This window comes from Helicoverpa armigera, chromosome 1, assembly GCF_030705265.1.
Source record: "Helicoverpa armigera isolate CAAS_96S chromosome 1, ASM3070526v1, whole genome shotgun sequence".
Lineage (NCBI taxonomy): Eukaryota > Metazoa > Arthropoda > Insecta > Lepidoptera > Noctuidae > Helicoverpa > Helicoverpa armigera.
In genome coordinates, this window is record NC_087120.1 from 14,109,179 (window position 1) to 14,128,111 (window position 18,933).

An 18,933-nucleotide genomic window follows, 5' to 3' on the forward strand; every position below is an offset into this window, starting at 1 on the left:
TATTTCTCGATCAGAGACCGTCTGCTATCCGAAACTGGCTGGCCGTCATCACAGGCTGTCGATGACTAAAAAAGTTTTATTCTCTTTTTTCTTTATATTTTTTGAAACTTTTACAGTGTATCAGTGTTTATCCTAAATTAATTAATTGTCATCCATTAACAATATTGATACCGACGAGACACCTACACAGCTGAGGTTTCCATATGATAATATTATAGACTTCCCGCCCCGCTGAGGTTGATCGTCAAATGTTATACATACATGCGTTGAGAGATCCCAAAAAATGATATATTTCTGTATAAAATAATACAAAATTGCTTGAATTACTGTGTTTGGTTGGCTGAATAATACTTATCTTGGCCCCGGTTTTTCAAAGATGGCAACTTAAAAAAGTTTATAGATTGTTTTCAATCAATTTTATTCCAGTTGGGTGTTTGTCGTAAGTCAAGAAGTCTGTAATTCGGACTAATCTAATTCAAATCCGCCAAGTTCCAATTAGAATTGGTAAAGTTGGATACTAGTAAAAGGTGGGTTTATCAATTCTTTGTTTCATTGCGTACATTTTTGTCGTCGGAGATAATGGCGCTAGTGTGAGGTCTTCTCCATGAAGTTTCAATCTATGTACAGATTGATGTAATATGTTTGCAAGCCGACTGTGCCGTACTGTGTAATGTAAAGAAATCGATTGACCTTTAGTGAAACGCCGATTGTTTACTTAAAACACCGTTTTTCTATTGTTATTATGTGGTATTAGAGAAAAACTTGTATACGTGTCTTTATAGTATGTGTTTCGAGAAATAAAGATTGTGAGTATGTGATTTTACTGACTACATTTACTATGATAATGAAAATGTACGTTGTATGAACGGGTTTACAACATTGGAAATTGCAAGCGATAACAGCGTCATCACTAAAATTAGTCTTAACAAAAATTAATTTGTAATTCTACACTAGAACATTGATGTGTTAGATATTATATAGTGGATTTTTTTTGGACATATGTGGGAAATACAAATGAGAATTTGTACATGCAAGCCACATATTTTTTAAGTCTGAATATTAAAATATAAAATATTATTGTATTTTTTTTATATTGTATGGTCTATTTGAAAAGTAAATTATTTTGGGCTACTAAATTACAATACAATTCTGCTTCCTTATTAGAATTTGTAATAACTGGGCAAATTCTTTACATTTGGTTACTTCACTGCCTTGTGGTCATTTCATATAAGGTAAGTATCTATTTCATCAAAGCAAAGGCATACACGTTTAATGAAAAATTGTGTGCTTTTATTTTTATCTTATACTACGAAACAGCTAAGGATTATCTTATTATTTTCTTTTTCTACCTATCAAGTAACCTGAGAGTTTAATCGCCTGATAAGCATTGAGCACAGAGTTTGCATACTACCGTCTGACCGTTTCGGGGATGAAATTGTAACAACAACTATTACTATTTAGCATTACAGAAGTGCCCAATTTACATACCCACCCAGACACAGGGGCATGACAATGCCAACTTTCAGGCTGCTTTGGGAAGTTTCTAAAACCCATAGATTCTGCTCAAGAATCCGAAACTTTGTGCCCAGCAGTTGCGCTATGCAACTACTAGACCAACGAGGCAGTTATTATTATGGTTATAGATAGTCATTGTTTAACCATTGTTTTTAAAATCTGTTGATAATAAACTCTTTTGGGTGATCTAATGGTTTAGTTACAAATTGCAGTATACATACGATATAAAAAAATTCTACCTTTTCTTCTTTGTAAAATTGTGTTCTTCTTTTAAATGTTTGTTTGTTACTTTGTACCAAATATAAACCTATTTGTAAATGTAAACACCATGTAGCAATTTAATTTTGTCATTTTATTCTCAAATTTATTTGTCTGTAATTCTACATGATCTTCGCATGTTATTATCGTACTAGCTTCTGCCAGCGGTTTCACCCGCATCCTGTGGGAACCTCTGCACGAACCTGGATAAAAAGCCTATAGCCTTCCTCAATAAATGGGCTATCTAACACCGAAACAATTGTTCAAATCGGAGCAGTAGTTCCTGAGATTAGCGCGTTCAAACAAATAAAGAAACAAACAAACAAACTCTTCAGCTTTATAATACTAGTATAGATGTATCAATACCTACATACAAACTGTAATAGGTACCTGTTATTTTTAAATAGAGTAACCATGAAATTTGCTTGCCCATTCTTCTCCATAAGAAGCTACTTTTGGAATGAGCAACTAGAATCAAACCTAAGTGCTTGTAAAGGCCTAAATGAAATAAATGATTCGACTTGGACTTTTGTCCTGGAGCGTGAAGTAGTTTCCTATGGAAGCGGGTGAAACCGCTGGCGGAGGCTAGTTTTCAATTATCCTATTAGAGCTCTAAGTGCACACGTGTGTTTTAAAATTTGTAGCCTAGGTCAGTGATAACGTAGCTCATAACACTCACTGTAAGGTGAGCACGAAAAATAATCTGGGTCCTGCGTATGTATGTAAAATGTTGTTTGACCTACTCACCTACCGTTCCTTCTATGGTCGCGACTAACTATTGATAGCCGCATTCATTAAAAAACGTGACTTGTGTACCGCCTGTGAATTGAATACTAAACCTTAATAATAAGAAAATCAACACTTACGCGCGTTCTGTCTAGAGATCAAGGAAGATCAACTTCATCGCAAAATACTTGTTCACTGATGAATATGCTTTGCTAAATATACGTAAATACTAAACACAGTGTAGGTATGCATGAAGAGCATTTGAATGCTATATGAGTACTGTGTGCAAATAAATGACTATGAAGCGATTTCTTGCTTTGCGAATGTGATGTTTTTATTAAGTTGCTACTGTCTTGATCTATCTGCAACAGATATGGCTTTTGTAAAATTATGTTGCGGATTTAAATATCTTCTTGTTTTAGTTCAGTTCTTGTTGGCTTCAGACACTGGTCAATTGCTAGGAACCTCTAGTACCTACTAAATTATGTGACTGTATAAGCTGAGACACAAAGAAAGGGTTTAGGTGGGCCATATTATCTTTACTTAACTTTTATTGTTATTGCATTGATAAAATGCATTTTGTTGCAGTCCTAAGAGATGCTTGATGCCGGGCACTGAACTCAACAATAGGCCGGTGCCGGCAGATCAATTTTCGGCCTGCAACGAGGAGTCTCAACTAGAGCTACACCTCCAAAGGCAATTGGAGGACGATATCGCGAGGTAAGGATTTTTTAAACTTACAAAATGATTGAAAATAACACATACCTATCAAGACGAGCTAGATAACATCGTTTTTGACGTTGTGCTTGATTGTATGCGGACGAAGTGTTACGTACCTATAAATTATAAATTTGACAAGCTGCACGCAGGAAGGAAAGATACTAGCTGACTCCGGCGATTTTTTTACCGCTGATATTGGGAACAAAAATAAGTAACATATTTTCCTAACCTACCTAGGTACGCAAAATGTGCAGGTGAAATCTTTTTAGAGCTTTTTTTAAATAATTAATAATTGATTGCTAGTAGGAAAGTATTAATTGCCCCATAAGAAGTCGTTCTCTGTAGGCTTATGACCACAAATAAAAGGACATTGACTTATTCAGTGGAGAGCAGACCTTCACGTACCATACCAGATGAGATAGAAACATTTTATTATTATTTATATCTCACAGAATACGGACGAAGACGGAAAAACATAAGGTGGTAGCCATTGCCCAGGCACGTCGATAGAGAACTTTTACTTGGTATTTTCTTTATTTTATTTTGTATGTTTTAATTTATGTCATGGCATATAATCGCCTGCCTGGTCCTGGAATGCAACATCTCGGAGATACTCACGATTGCCCCTGTCTTAGTAACCAATCCCAGTTTTTTTAACGATTTTTTATAAAGTCAACAACAATAAAATCAACATACGTTGACTTTACGTTTGTGTACGTTACAAAATGGAGTAAATTGAATCACAAACCATGCAGATTTTTTCTAACAATTACTGTTTACCAATTTGTGTTTATTAATTATAAATTGATACTGTCGGTTGTTTGAATTTATTTCATTATCGACTGCCATGCTATGGATGGTATACTAAATCAGGAGCCGTTCTATAACAAAAATGGGGAGGATCCATAAGTAACACACTAACACCTGCTATACGTTTTGTGTCCGTTTAATACCTGCAGCTCTTGTCTCGAGTCGCGAGCTGCAGTAAGTTGGTTAATGTCAGTCAACACCACAAAACATTTTTGTGTCATGTCTTAACAACGGTATGATGGGACTACGCTGTGCTTTTTGCGGGGCTTCATATTAACCAAGTTTCTTTACATTTACTTGTTACAGAATTTTTGACGAATCTATATACTCTGATCTTGAAGTGGTGTGTGGCAAACTAAAGATACTAACTCATTCTTGCATTTTAAAAGCACGCACTGATAAGTTTTATCACCAATTACATACAATTTTGCATGTGAACATTGAGCGCAATACGTTCGATGAGATATATTCTTTCATAAGGTACGCTAGATTACATATTTAGTAGATTTCTTTTGTAACATGACAGCTGACTCTTATGTAGAATGGAACGAAAACTATAAGTATTTTTGTAGCATTGCTGTTTTTATATGATGAATGATCACAATAAACCAAAGTTGATCTAATCAGCAATTATGACATCTTATGCTACGAAGTGATATGCGTGCTGCAAGTCTATTGTCTGTACTGTGCTTTCTGAAATCTTTCCAGCTTAGATGCCTAGGGTTATTACGTTTCCGGCTGTGCCAATGTGCTTTTCTGCTACTTATTCCGCTTATATTTTATCAACAATGCGCTTACTGTATGTCTCTAATATGCTTACACTTCTAGATACAATATCATGGTAATAACAGGCAATAAACATGTTCAATTACTCATTGGTCAGGTTGTGTCTCTCTTTCGAACATATGCCAGGGTAGGTACGAATAAACCTGACGTTATGCTTGTGAACGGGTGCTTCTTGCGGTGACATTTCCTGTTGCTGGCTAGAATATATGAATATGTATAACTTTACATTATTACCGTAAATACCGTAATACGTACCGTATAATAATATTACTACCGTAATTTACCGTATTAGATAAATATGTTTTAAGGTCTTTTTAATATAATCGATCGTGTACTTCCATGGTTGAATAAAATGTCAGTGGGTTGGGCTCTTTATATTTATCCATAAATTCTTAAATTAATGGTCGATGTTGGCATCGGCCTGGTTGGAGGCCTAAGGGCGAGAGATTGATTCTCACACATTGTACTATTGTCGCGAACCCACTCCAGATACAAGTACATTATATTACTTTCGATATAAAATATTTAGAAGATTTCTTTTTATTTATATGTTCTAGACAGCCAGTTATTACCAGATATACTAATTCATATTGTTAGAAAAGCTTCTTCCTCACTGTTGATGAAATTTCACTTCATGATGCCTATGTTCTATTGCAGTGATGTGTATACTGAATGCAACATTCAACATGAAGAAAAAGAAATAATTACTTACCTGAAACGCAATTTAAATGTCGTAGAACCTGTCCCTGATAAGGCTAACCCGACCAAGGAGGAAGGTGAAGAATCTGAGGTTTACTCCACGCCAAAGTGCATTACCCCATATGTAGATAATGACGTCCAGAAAGTAATACATTCTAGTCCAAGTACTGAGTTAACAAAAGAATATTATGCGTTAGTCCCGATTGAAGGGAATTTACTTGAAAAGGAACTTACCGAACAGGATGAACTCTCTAATGCATTTCAATCTATAAAAAAAGGTCAATCGGACGATACAAGTCAAGTAAAAATTTTTCTACTCAACAAGCCAACTTCGCTGTACCTTAATTCTAGTCATACTTCCAAAACAGTCAAACATTCCAGTAGTTGTGATATTTTGAATAATATTTCTTTAAAAGATCCAAAACAAGAAAACAATCTGCACACAGTCGCTGATAAAGACTTTAAAACTAATCGGACCTTACCGTCAAGTGATATTACTGAACTCGTTACTACTAAGAATTTAAATAATCCTAATCTGGGCACAGATAAGCCGGTAGATCCTCCTTATTCGCCAGATAGCTTAATAACGGATGAACCTAGTTCTTCTTCAGATTATTTGTCTGCCGCATACACATTTTCTCCAGGCGCTAGTTCGTCTGGTTTCCAGCATCAAGTAAATGTTGAAAGTACCGCATCCAAGATGGAAAATATTTACACGTTGTCCGATTCGGGCTTGGAAGATACAGCAATGTTGGGTAGCGTCACAAGTAGTCACAAGGACGTTACTGTAACAAATATATCTTTATCTGAAAATACTCTTCAAGATTTAATTACCGACGATGCAAGTATCTCTACAATATCCATTCCCAGTTCTTTAACCGGGGTAAACAACTTACAGCGTTCGAAACAGAGTGGCACATCTTTTGAGAGAGATTGTAATGGTCAGAGTACCCATACCGATATGTGTGGTAAATCAATAAAGGAAGAAAAACAGAGACAAAACGAAGAGATTGTGATACTAGAGTCGTCGTCGCTTTCTTCAGAAACGGGCTCTTGGGAGTCTGTGTATCCTCCAAAATTGGTTGAAAAAGAGATCTGTGAAAAATTTCTGAACAATGAGCGCCAGCAATGTTTTGATTCCCCTAATATGGTCCACAAATCACCTTTGAAATCAACCGCCTGTTTTATTGATGCTTCTAGCTTAGTTGATGAAGATGAATCGATTGAATTAATTAAACAGGATAACGTCAAACTAGATATTTTACCTACCCCCAGCCAACCAGTGCCGTGCTCCACAGTTAAACAAGACATCAGTCCAGTTGATTGGTCAGAAAGTAACGACAATGAAGATTCCTTGGAAAAAAAAGATCCAGATTCGATACAAAAAGATTTATCTCCGACCATTTTTGAAATGACACCAATTACAGAAGATTCTTTGAGTACAAATCAGTTTGAATCTGCTGCACAGGTGGCAGCGGCAGAAGCTGCAGAAGAGACTTCAAGCTTCATATCAGAAAAAGAAAGATCGCTTAAAGTTAGCGCTGTTTTCATGTCCAGTACACCAAATAACTCAATGTTGTCATTCACAAATCAAATCTTTAAGCAGTACGAGTCTGAAGATAGCGAAAGCACCGTTACTATTGTTGATTCCGACAGCTTTACAATGAAACAAACAAAAGGCAGTCATTCGCCACCCATCCTATCGGGAGGAGTGTCTGTAGAAGATCATTTACCTCAAGTAGGCGCAAGCTTACCCCTATCGGAAAATGTTCAAGCAAAGCCGAGAACAAGTTCAGCGTCGGCATGGGTTGTTGACATGTCAAATTCATCGAAAACAGACGAGAATTCCGCCAACCATTCGAAACAACAACATTCAAATGCAAATTGTAAATCGTCCGATGATTCAAGCGAAAAGAAGAATATGTTTTCTATGTATATAGATCTCGGTGATAGATCGACTTTAAAAGATATGCCGACTCGATTAGCTTCGTCAAAGCATACGAAGAAGAATTCCGTCGGGGTTGACAATAAGTCAACTGCTCGGAATTTTAAAACTGCAGCAGCAGCAGCTGATGCGAGTGTGTCTATTTTTGAGAAATATGAATCTTTATGCAACGACCCTAACATCAGTATTTCAGAAATTATTTCCATTCCTGAAAAAAATGAGCCTGTTCCAGAGATCTTAGAAGATAGTCATGCAGAAGTTACTCCCAAAGTCCACCAATCACGTCTGAATAAAACAAGTGATAAAATGACTATAAACAATGAACTACCCGAACCTTCAACCGAAGTTCAGTCTAAAGATTTGTTTGTGAAACTGTCAGACTTAGATAAGCCAGTGCAAAAATCGGATGTATTGCTATCAGTAGAGAAAAAAAGTGTAGATGTGCGCATGACAAGATCTATACCGGATTGGGGTGAACAAGCATTTTTAACAAACTCGAGATCAATAGAGGTTATAACTTCCTTTCATTCGGAAAATGCGTTAAGCTTGAACAGGTTGTTTCCCCATTTAAAAAATGAATTCAGTAGAAGCATGCCAGGGTCTCTGTCTAGCAGAACTCGATCACCGTTAAGGTTGGGTACATCCAGCACCCTCGGCGATGGCGACGAGCAAGGCTCGGATATGTCGGAATTGAGTAGTATGCAGAGCAGCAACTGTCGATCCGGATTCGGTATGTTTACAAAATACATTTGTTTTAGTGTATGTACTTGTGCGATTGAGGAAACTCTCAATAATTGACTCAACTCATCCATTTCTGATAATATAATTATTTGGGCTCGACTCTTCGGGCAGATCTAGAAGTAGTCAAGTCAAAAATTAATTAATATTCTTTATGTTGAATTGGCAATTAAAGGCTTATGGATACACCTCTTTTTAGGGAACAGTACTACGGATAGTCAAACATCAAGTTTAATTGAAAATTGTACATCACGGCTCGGCCAAGATTTGCTAAGGATGTTTTTGGATGAAATAGCTCCTGATGTTATTGTTGAAGTATCGGGGAAACGGTTTAAAGCACACAAGTGTATTTTGTCATCCAGGTATCGTATTTTGTATTATTATTTTTCTAGCACAAAAGTGAATTTTTATTTACCTCCATGAGTATGCGGATATATCGATCGACTTCATCTAAATTATCTGCACCTACCTGTACTTATATATGTCTTACACATATACATACAGTTGTAGATAATGATTATTCTTAAATATTTTATGGGAAATTATAAGTGTAGCCACAAAATTATTTATTGGACACATGATTAAACTTCTAATTTTATAACTAAGCAACGGGGAAATGACATAGCCTCTAATAAACTAATTCGTCTTTTTTACAACGCCAACTACTAGAAAGTTTCAATAAAAGATCATCAATTATTGTAACTTGTACATACATTGTCATCTAATTTACTAACTCGGCCTCATTTTTCCAAAAACGAGCCAAGAAAAACGAGATCAACGTTTTTCTTGATGGTAGAATTTAATTTGGATTCATTTTATTTAGCATATTGCCATTTATAACCTTCAATTAAAAAACATTGTATTAAAAATTGAAGTTAGTGACGAAAACGAATCGCTGCAAAACCGACTTCACGTAGAACGACTTTCTTGTCTGCCCTACCCCTAGAGTGCAATTCAAAACCGCGTAGGCGCGGAGGGGCGAGGCGGCCTGCGAGCTGAGGCGCAGGTAGTTTCAGCGCTCGCCGCCGCGGCTGAGGCTGGCCTACTCCGCCGGCCAGCAAGCCGAAGTTGCGGTGGTGAGCGTGAAAACCATCTGCGACGATAAGCTCGCATGGGACCGCCGGAGCCCCGCAGCGCCGGAGCCGTGACAGAAGCTATGCTTGCTGCATGTTGCGTGCTTACATTTTAAACGTACTGAGTTACACACAAATTCATATAACAATAAATAAGCGACGTACGTTTGGGAACCCCAGTATATTAATTGGTATGTGGGAAATATTCTAGCGATCGTTAGCTTTTTTAGTCTAACAAAAATGACCAAATTAGGAGTCATGGTATTACATAATTGGTAACATCTAAGTAGTGACAATATATAATATTTGGTCTAAAGTGTATTTTAAAGGCGTCCATATATTTTTTTAGTAGTCAGTAATACGATAAAATGGTTTTATTTAATAATATTTTTGGAAACGTTATTTGGTGACCATTTATCCATTTTGGTAACTGTATAGAATTTTTTTGGTAGCAAAATCGGTACTTTTTTGGGTGGTGTTTAAACACAAGCCATTACTTTGACTTTTACTTTGGCTTTTACTTTTGATGAAGAAACTGGCTGTTAGTAATTTAGAAGGCAACATACATTTTTGAAGCCTGTTTAATTAGCACCCATATTTTATTACTACGAGTATATTTAAGATTGTCCATAACACGCAGGTATATCCTGAAAATTGAAAAAACTGATTTTAGTAGATTTTTTCTAAGTTGCGTCTTTCATTGCAGATGTCAGTACTTCGCGGGGATTTTAGGCGGTGGGTGGGTTGAGAGCCTAGGCAACGTCATAGTGCTTCCACCGTAAGTTTCCGTTACCGTTTCCAAAATTGAACTTTAAATGTAAATAAGAAGCTTTAGTATTTTTTGAGTATTTTTTGTATAAAATTGTATTAATGTTTTTTTAGGTTTTCGTACAACGTAGTGTATTTCGCTCTGTGTCACATATACTCCGGTCTTGCCACAATCCCTGACTCCTTGAGCATCTTAGAGCTGGCAACGATCGCCGATATGTTAAGTTTGGAAGGTTTAAAGGAAGCGATCATGTTTACGCTCAAAGCCAAATATTGCCACCACTTTCATAAGGTATATTTTACAGTTTTGTAATACGCTTTTGTTGTTAGTTGTTGAATTGTACATATTTGTCTTTTTTGTTGGTATATTTCAGCCTTGCGTTGTCTGCATTGTGGGTGTACTGGAATGTTTCCCCTTGTGTGCCGTGTATGGCTTGGACGATTTGTACCACAAATGCATAAAGTGGATCACGAAGCACTTCACTAAAGTGTGGCCCACGAAGGCATTCGCGACCTTACCCACGGATCTGCTGGACAAGTGCCTCCAACATCACACGGTTAATTTGACTGTAGATAATGTTGTGGAAACCGTGTACGGGTGTGGTATTACAGGTAACTTACTTGTTTGATGTTTGGTAGTCGTGTAAACTTGTCAAGAGTTATTTTGTGTAAATGATGTTCGTTTTCAGCGGCCTCGTTACAGAACAGCCGCTGGGCAGAGAGTGTTGCGCGCCTGTGTCGCCGGCTCATCAGCTCGGCCGCGCACTTCGCTAGCAACAAGCTCACCGCCGTCTTCCAGGCTATCCCGCCCTTGCCTGCTGAATCTCCTCATGCCGCTAAGCAAGCGTTAGAAGATTTTCTTGCATCTGCCATAGAGTGGGCGGGTGCTGAAGAACTCTGTCGAGCATATGGTTTTCTCAATACAGTGGTGAAGGAAATTCGCAACAGCCACTATTCTAAACCCGATTTAATCAGCAACGGCACTGAAAGTCGTAAAAATTTCGGCGCAAATAACCCGCTGTACATGTACGCAGGCAGCTGGCGTATGCAATGCGAGGGTGCGCTGGTGAGGGCGTCCCCGCGCGTCGTTACAACACAAGCTTTTAAGAACTTACCATCTGATTTACGTAAAAGATTGCGGGAACTTGGTTGTATCAAGTATGGCGCGCATGCATTGCCTCTAGCTTCTCCTACTCACCACCAGGAGAAAAATATTAAATCAATTAGTGCGTCCAAAACAAAAAAACCTATGACGCCCAAGGCTCGCATTATCGACATTGCACACGTGCGCGCATTGTTCGTGCCGTACTCACCCAAACCGGTAATCCCAGGCGGATCCGTCGACACGCTCAAGAGCAACAACGATCTACGAGATATCAAGAAACCAACTCACCCACCAAAAGTGAGGACTACTAAAGCTCAAGAAGAACGGGCAAAGTTTAATAAAACTAAAACCTCCTCCACGACCTCCCAGGACCGTTTAAATACTAAGCCGAGTGGAGTGCGACCACCATCCTTTGATAAAACGAAGGCTCGGTATTTAGAGACTAAAAATAAGGAAAGGAAGGTTGTTAATAAGCACTTGCCGAAGATCGATTCGTCGAGTGAGTCGTCTCGGAACTCGAGCCCGGTGCAGGCCCGGCGCCTGGCCGCCATGTCGCACGACAGCCTGGCGTCGCGGCCGCGCACCGCCGAGCCCTCCACCGACTCGCTGACGGAGTCGCTCACCTCCAACAAGCACGTCGCCTCCAACAAGTACGCCACCTACACCAAGACCAGGCACTGCAAGGGCTCTTCCGAATGTAAGTCTTAGCTCACTCACTATGCTTCTTAGCCAACCCATCCACGATTTCTATTCAATTAATCCTTCACTTACAGCAATCAAACAAAAAAATGAAAATAATGGTGCGGCCCCTGCAGCTAGTAAAATGAAAACCAAGATACCGGTGTATTTAAACCAAGTACCAAAAAAGGGGATGGAAAATCGTAACTCTAGAGACCAACAGAAACGGGGCAGGCTGGTACCAGGCGCCGCAAATAACTTGCCGAACAGCAGATCTAGCGACCGCAAAGTCCCGGGCTCTCTGATGAACGCTACCAAGTCCAGCTCTGCGAAGATGGTTCCCAAGGTACCTACTGAACCCATTTGTCTTTGTTGTTACACAGAACATCTCTGATATAGCGTATAGCGAATTCATCATAAATTGTCATTATTTATGTGTGTGGCAGGTAGTGAAAGAGGCAGTAAAAACTAGTAACATGTCGAAGAGCGCGAGGAGTGGGCAGGCGAGCAAGCAGCACGAGGAGAAGGCAGGCCCGGCGCCTCGGGAGCTCGCCGCCATTCCCGCCATGGAACGATCTGGAACGTTCCTCAAGGACGAACCCACCTTCGGCGACAAAATAACCAACTTAGACATCTCACAATGAAAACCTTCACTAAAATTACACAAATTTAGCAAATTCTATCATATAACTGAGTAGTAGAACTCTATAATCTAAGCAATATGCATAATATATTACTATTTTGGCTTGGTTATAACCGAACTTTACATTGTGTCCTGCTTATTGATAGATCAGTTATGCGCAATGGCAATGTCACAACTAACTGAAGTTTTATTTATCATAGATTTATATGACTCTGGGGAGTATTTACGATTGAAGTTTGAGCTGAAACTGTGACGGGGGAGCTCTTAATACTCGGTAAGTATTTTAAATAATGTTTTAATATTATGTTATGTAATCTATTATTTTTTTACTTTCTAAGGAGTTCTCTTCTAACAATCTCTAATTTTAAATAAATGATAACTATTACCAGGTCGAATTTCTAATGTGTTGTTCTAATATTTCAGATAACTTATCACTGGATAGAAGTAATGCTGCAATAACCGATTCGCAAAATTTTGATTTAAAGTGAGATTATTTTTGGGGAGAAAGATTAATAAAATAAAAAAGAGGTAATAAGCTATAAAAATATAATCGTTATTTCTAAGAAGTATGTCCTTCATTGAGCGCAGACGCAGCTATTTCCGTTCCGATGACGTAATGACTAACTCGAAGGCTGACTGTTAGCTGATACGTAACCACACAATTGTACCTGCTATCTATTATGTTAAATCACGTCATTAATATTAAAAGTTTTTTATACACAAACTAGTTATTATCTCACGCAGATTGATTAATGTGGCTACATAAGTTAATTGAATTACCTTTTATACAGGTTTTATTAAGGATAGAGTATCTATCTTTAAAAATAACTGTGATTAAGCGATGTAATGGATTTTTTGTCATATATACACGACAATTTTTATCATCGAACTTGCTACGAAATCTTGTGCCCTTGATGAACAAAGACAGGTAGTCATCATCATCACGTGAAGTAATTCTCTCAGACGCGGGTGCCACAACTGATATTATGTAAATAGTTTTATATTAGATGTTCTACAAGTAGATGTAAATCTGTAAGCTTATTTAATGGTTCCATTTTATTCATCATCATCATCTCAGCCATAGGACGCCCACTGCTGAACATAGGCCTCCCCCTTAGACCTCCACAGATACCTGTTGGAGGCGACCTGCATCCAGCGTCTTCCATTTTATTAATATTTGTTTTTTCTTCAGGTACTTATCCGTGTTCGATGTATTGAGTTATGGCACAAATCATCAGCTCCTTCACCCCGAAGTCAGTAAATCAAAGCTACGGCCCTTCACAAGTAAACTAGTCTTCATACTACAATAATAATACTTCTATTGAAAATAAGGAATATATTTAGTTTAATTTATTCTCATAATTTATTTTAATTATTAAGGAATGTTATTGACATATATGTATATATTTTGAAACGAATCGACCACTTTTTTATTTTGCATGGCATTTATAGTGAGGCGAAATATAATATAAATATGTAACACTAGACAGGAATGACTTGTCTGTTTGCATTGAATATGCTCCGAAACTCCTGAACCTATTTAGTAAATTCTACAACTTTACAACTGAATTTTTCTAGACGACGCTAAATGTTTTTCTCTTATATGAATCGTGCAATAATATCACCGGCAATTAAGATTAGAATACTTTTAATCATCATCAGCCTATCGCAGTCCACTGCTGGACATAGGCCTCTCCAAGTGCACGCCACTGAGATCGATTTTCGGCTAAAGCAGCACAAAAAATACTTTTAATACCACCTTAAAAAAATATGAAAACTTTAAAGATAAAAACAAGTAGATTTGTATGATACTAGCCTATTCGATGCAAACAAACAAATATTTCCTATTTATTTATTGGTATGAAATGATGTGTTTGGAAAATCGTAATAAATACAATCATATTCAGATAAAGTACTTAATAATCGCCTGTATATTTGTAATGTAAAGTTTTGCTGGTGTTTGTAGGCAGTAGCGATTATTAAGATCGTATTTTCGTGGCCATTCAAAATAATATACACTAAATCTACGTACTCTAGTGAAGTCATATTTAATTACTGGCCGATTTCTATAATGTACCTATCCGTTGTTTTGCGATCAGGGATTGAAACTTTATCGATTTCTAATCGCAAATCGCCGGAATGCTTATACAAATATAACGTAATATTTTCTCTTGAATTATAGAAGAATAGAGAAAGATAAATATATTTTTTAATTATTGACTGTAAATGCTGTAATGTAGTGTGTCTACTATTTTATTGTCACGTTTCTAAATGTGTACTTAACATTTGTAATTTATTCAATATTGAGTATACCATTGACCATTTACCATTTATTATATTACGGATATGTATCCGTAATGGAATTATTTTCTGTAGCACGTCCCAGCTCAGTATTATGTATAAATATTATTAAGAATACCCTCCGAAAACTATAAGTAAAATGTTTTAATTTATAAATATTTATGTGAAAAAAGTTATGTAATTTCCTCATTGTAAAGATTTAACAAAATTATATTAATTCTACCTAGGCGTTAACTAAACGAAGTAAAATAAGAATTTACTCAAGGGAGAATTACTTCATTTCGCTTGCTAACTTTTTATAAAAAAAAAACATTATTTTATGTCCTTATAAACTTTTTACTTCTTTTACTTGTTTTACTTCTCTTGAAAATATAAGTGTTTTGTTGTTTATCTTAATAACTTTTATTTTAGTACAATGAATTACAGAAAGATTTAATCCTTATGATCAAATCTATCTGCAAGTGCCATAATGAAAAACAAATTTTAGTGGGTGCCTGTATAGTTTCTAAAAGAAATCTATTCATAAAACATTTTAGTTCTCCTTAGAGTAAAACCTTTTATCGCCTTACTTATGGTACTTTCTGTGGTGTTAGATTTTTTTAACTCGTGTTAGTGAAATTACTCATAAATAGGTTAATATATGTGAAACTATCCAATTGTTTGTTGTATTTTGTGAATAATTATTTTAAAAATGCTATTTACTTGTGAATAAGTATTATTTAAGCATATTTCGAGGTTCTTCTAAAAAGCTCTATTTCTGTGGTCTCATTTCAGGATATTTTTATATTCTTAGATATAGAATGACTAATATTACGTCCCATTCAAATCAACGCTTAACTTATTAGTCTGTCGGCTGGACCCATGAATTCGGCCTAAATTTTCTTTAGTGTGTTAATCTCTACAGATATTTAACGAGAGATTAAGACAACTGAAGGATCACTCATGTTCTCAAATATATACGAATACGAATTCACTTCTTCATGAATTCTCGAAAGCTAGGCCTTCTATGAACTAGTTTTTACGAGATATTTTCCTCAGTTTCACTTGCATCTTAAGAAATTTAAAAACAAACCACCCTAGGGTATACTTACGTCACTAGAACATTAAACAAAATTATATTATAGATTCAGGTGCGTGTCGATTTATCGGATAGTTTATCTAATATTGTAATGGATGTAGGAATAATACATTGGATAGTTGCTTGCGCTACTATTTTCACAGACAACCCTAATTTAAATTTATTTTGACCTGATTCCACACATAGAGTAGAACCATTTTCAATTTGTAGGTTATGTTGTTTTCAAAATCGGTATATGAAAAGTATGCACGGTGGTCCCACAAAAAATCCATGTCAGTTGAGTAAATATATGTATTTCTAGCTCTGAATAAGTTTGAGTATCACGATTTTAATAAAGCTTTTGACATAAGAACGCCAGATGTAATACATAGTAAGGGTATCTAATAGATAGTTTTTAATATTGTAACATAATCTTTTTGAAAGAGCAGTTCAAAATTAGTCATCATAATTCGTATGAAGCTAAAATTTAATCTCCAATCGTAAAACAGCGGATGGATTATTGAAATCCGCAGTTACTTGACGTCCGTCAGCAGGAACCATTCAAAGGACAGAATAAGATGCTTTCATTACTTTTATTTATATAGAATTTTAGATGATGGGACCACGGATTAAGGTACGGCTTTTAGTCAGGTGATATGGTATTCATAGGCAATTGTCAGTAAATCCTGATTAGTTTACTGCACAATTCTTATATGGAATGAATTAAATTATTATTTCAATTTATGCTAGCTAATTAATGTGTTATTTATTAATTGTAATACATTATGTTATATATGGATTTAATTTAAAAATGATCTCAGTAATGCACAGTATTCATTAATTTGTTGGTCTTCAGGAGCATTAGGCTGACTATCAGCCAAGTAATAGGTATTGCTAATAGGTGTAGCTATACCCCATTTTTTTTAACAAACGAGTACGTTCCACACAAACGCTGCAGTCACATGGTAACGCATTTAATGGTCAATTTCAAATTAAGACCAGGCGTTGGCTCAATCCCTACCAATGACTCTCACTCTGTCAGTACCGCAAATGTGTGAAAAATATACCCAGGACTCGTTTGTTTAAAAAAAATACTACAGTAATATTATTATTCCATTTAATGATTTTACAACATATTAATTAGAAAAATATTATTTTTATTCACTTTTAGAGAAGTTATTATAGATAGTTCAACTCAGATTTGCGCGCGGCCCTATGTGTGCGTCGGCTTGTAAATATACAACTTTCATTCGTGTGACAGTGACGTCGTCCGAGCATGACGTGTTCTTATCACTTTTTCTTATGGGTACAGTCGTTTACGAAAATACTAGTTATTCGCGGAGAAATTATTAAGGAGTCAGATAAAGCGTTTCAAAAAATAAAACGACATTCAAAGCTTTTTATTATTAAATACAGTTTTTCATTATTTTTTCATACGTCTTTTCAAATTGACATTGACAGTATCTAAGAATTGAATACTCCTTAAGTACATATTTTCTAGCTCGGGGTACGTGGACAATAAATAAAAGTGTGGACTAAGAATGTAAAAAGAGGTATAATCTAGTATAATAATGTAAATAAAATGTGTGGGGAATTTTAAAAAGTTATATTGCTTCGCATAATGTCGACCAAAATAACAAAATAATGAAACTGATAAATGAACCTTTAAGTCAAATTGATGAAGGGATGTGGCGTAATACTTGTCGACATGTAGAAAAGAAAAAAGAAGAATACTATAGACATTTTGACATTGGAGTCAGAATTTATAATTCTCCTTGGAGAGTAGCGAATCCGAAAATTCATCATTTGATTTTTCAAATAGCGATTCATAATCATTATAAATAAATAAACATTAAATTACGTAATAACTGTTTTTCTTTAAACCCCCGTATACAACCCCTAAATAACTGTATTGTACCCGACTGTACCTCTTGTCACGCACACAAAGTTACTGTATATGTACAAGGGTTACCCACACATAAGGCCGCGCGCACAACTGAGTTGAACTTACTATATAGATGTGAATGTTATGATTTATTGTAAATTGAAACAGCGGCACGAATTTTTTATTGTTATGTAATGTTTGTTAAAAATTGTTTTCAAAATAATTAGTGATAGCCAGGAGGTTTATTCTAGCTTTGAAGTTACTTGGATTATTTTCTACCCCAATTACGCCCGGCTTCGATAATTAGGTCATAGAAACTACACGCACTACGCACACAACAAACTTAATAAAAAGGGTGGCTATCAAAAGGCCACCTACTGAAATTGATTTTCGAGAGTACATCCCCAAATTCTGTGCCGATGTCTGTGAATTTTATTGTTTCAATTAAGCTATAGTTTTACAACAAAGAGCACCGTTTTATTTATAAATTTTAATTCTGTAAACTTCTAGATTGTAATCATGATTATATTTATTATTGTAATGTAATACTTGTTAACAAAAAGGACATTTTAGAGAAATAAAGGTAATTCTATGTTAATAAACATCTTGCGCAAATGCCATTTTGTCCTTTTATTTATGATGATCCCAGATTACTGCGTTATTAGAGTATCGGACGAGTTTTGTTTCGATTTTCAACAGACTTCTTCAAAAGGAGGAGTTTCTCTATTCGTTCTTTTTAGGGTTCCGTACCCAAAGGGTAAAAAGGCACCCTATTGTTTTCGCTCCTTTGTCCGTCCGTCTGTCACCAGGTTGTATCTCATGAACCGTGATAGAGAGTCGAAATTTTCACAGATGTATTTCTGTTGCTCGAAATCCATAAATATATATAGAATATTAGTTTGGATGGTACGGAACCCTACGTGCGCGAGTCTGATTCGCACTTGGCTGTTTTTTTTGTCTTTGTTACTCGATTTCACGAAGGCCCCTCGACTTATTTGGAAAAGTGTTTATATGTTGAGTATGCTTACACGCCACCAACAAGGTGGACAGACGACCTTATAAAGGTCACCGGAAGACGCTGGATGCAGGTCGCCTCCAACAGGTATCTGTGGAGATTTAAGGGGGAGGCCTATGTTCAGCAGTGGACGTCCTATACCTGAGATGGTGATGACGATGCTTACAATTTGACTCCATAGTCATTAGTTCACGATCTGATCATGGAAACC

The 18,933-nt window shown here is 36.3% G+C and overlaps 1 protein-coding gene across 3 annotated transcripts; it reads left to right on the forward strand.

Moving 5' to 3' along the window:
• Positions 1-367: 367 nt before the first annotated feature.
• On the forward strand, positions 368-18,327 carry LOC110379386 (uncharacterized). 3 transcript variants are annotated; one of them, XM_064035928.1, is made up of 13 exons: positions 368-527; positions 3,088-3,219; positions 4,336-4,509; positions 5,473-8,189; positions 8,397-8,559; positions 9,977-10,048; positions 10,153-10,330; positions 10,413-10,650; positions 10,728-11,840; positions 11,917-12,167; positions 12,268-12,738; positions 12,888-12,992; positions 13,657-18,327. In XM_064035928.1, exons 2-11 carry the CDS (start codon positions 3,104-3,106, stop codon positions 12,463-12,465), a joined length of 5,220 nt encoding a protein of 1,739 aa, XP_063891998.1. In that variant the 5' UTR covers positions 368-527; positions 3,088-3,103; the 3' UTR covers positions 12,466-12,738; positions 12,888-12,992; positions 13,657-18,327. The 3 variants fall into 3 exon arrangements, with proteins under 3 accessions (XP_063891998.1, XP_063892003.1, XP_021194723.3); XM_021339048.3 differs by lacking the exon at positions 368-527 and adding an exon at positions 542-806; XM_064035933.1 differs by lacking the exon at positions 4,336-4,509.
• The last annotated feature ends 606 nt before the right edge of the window (positions 18,328-18,933 follow it).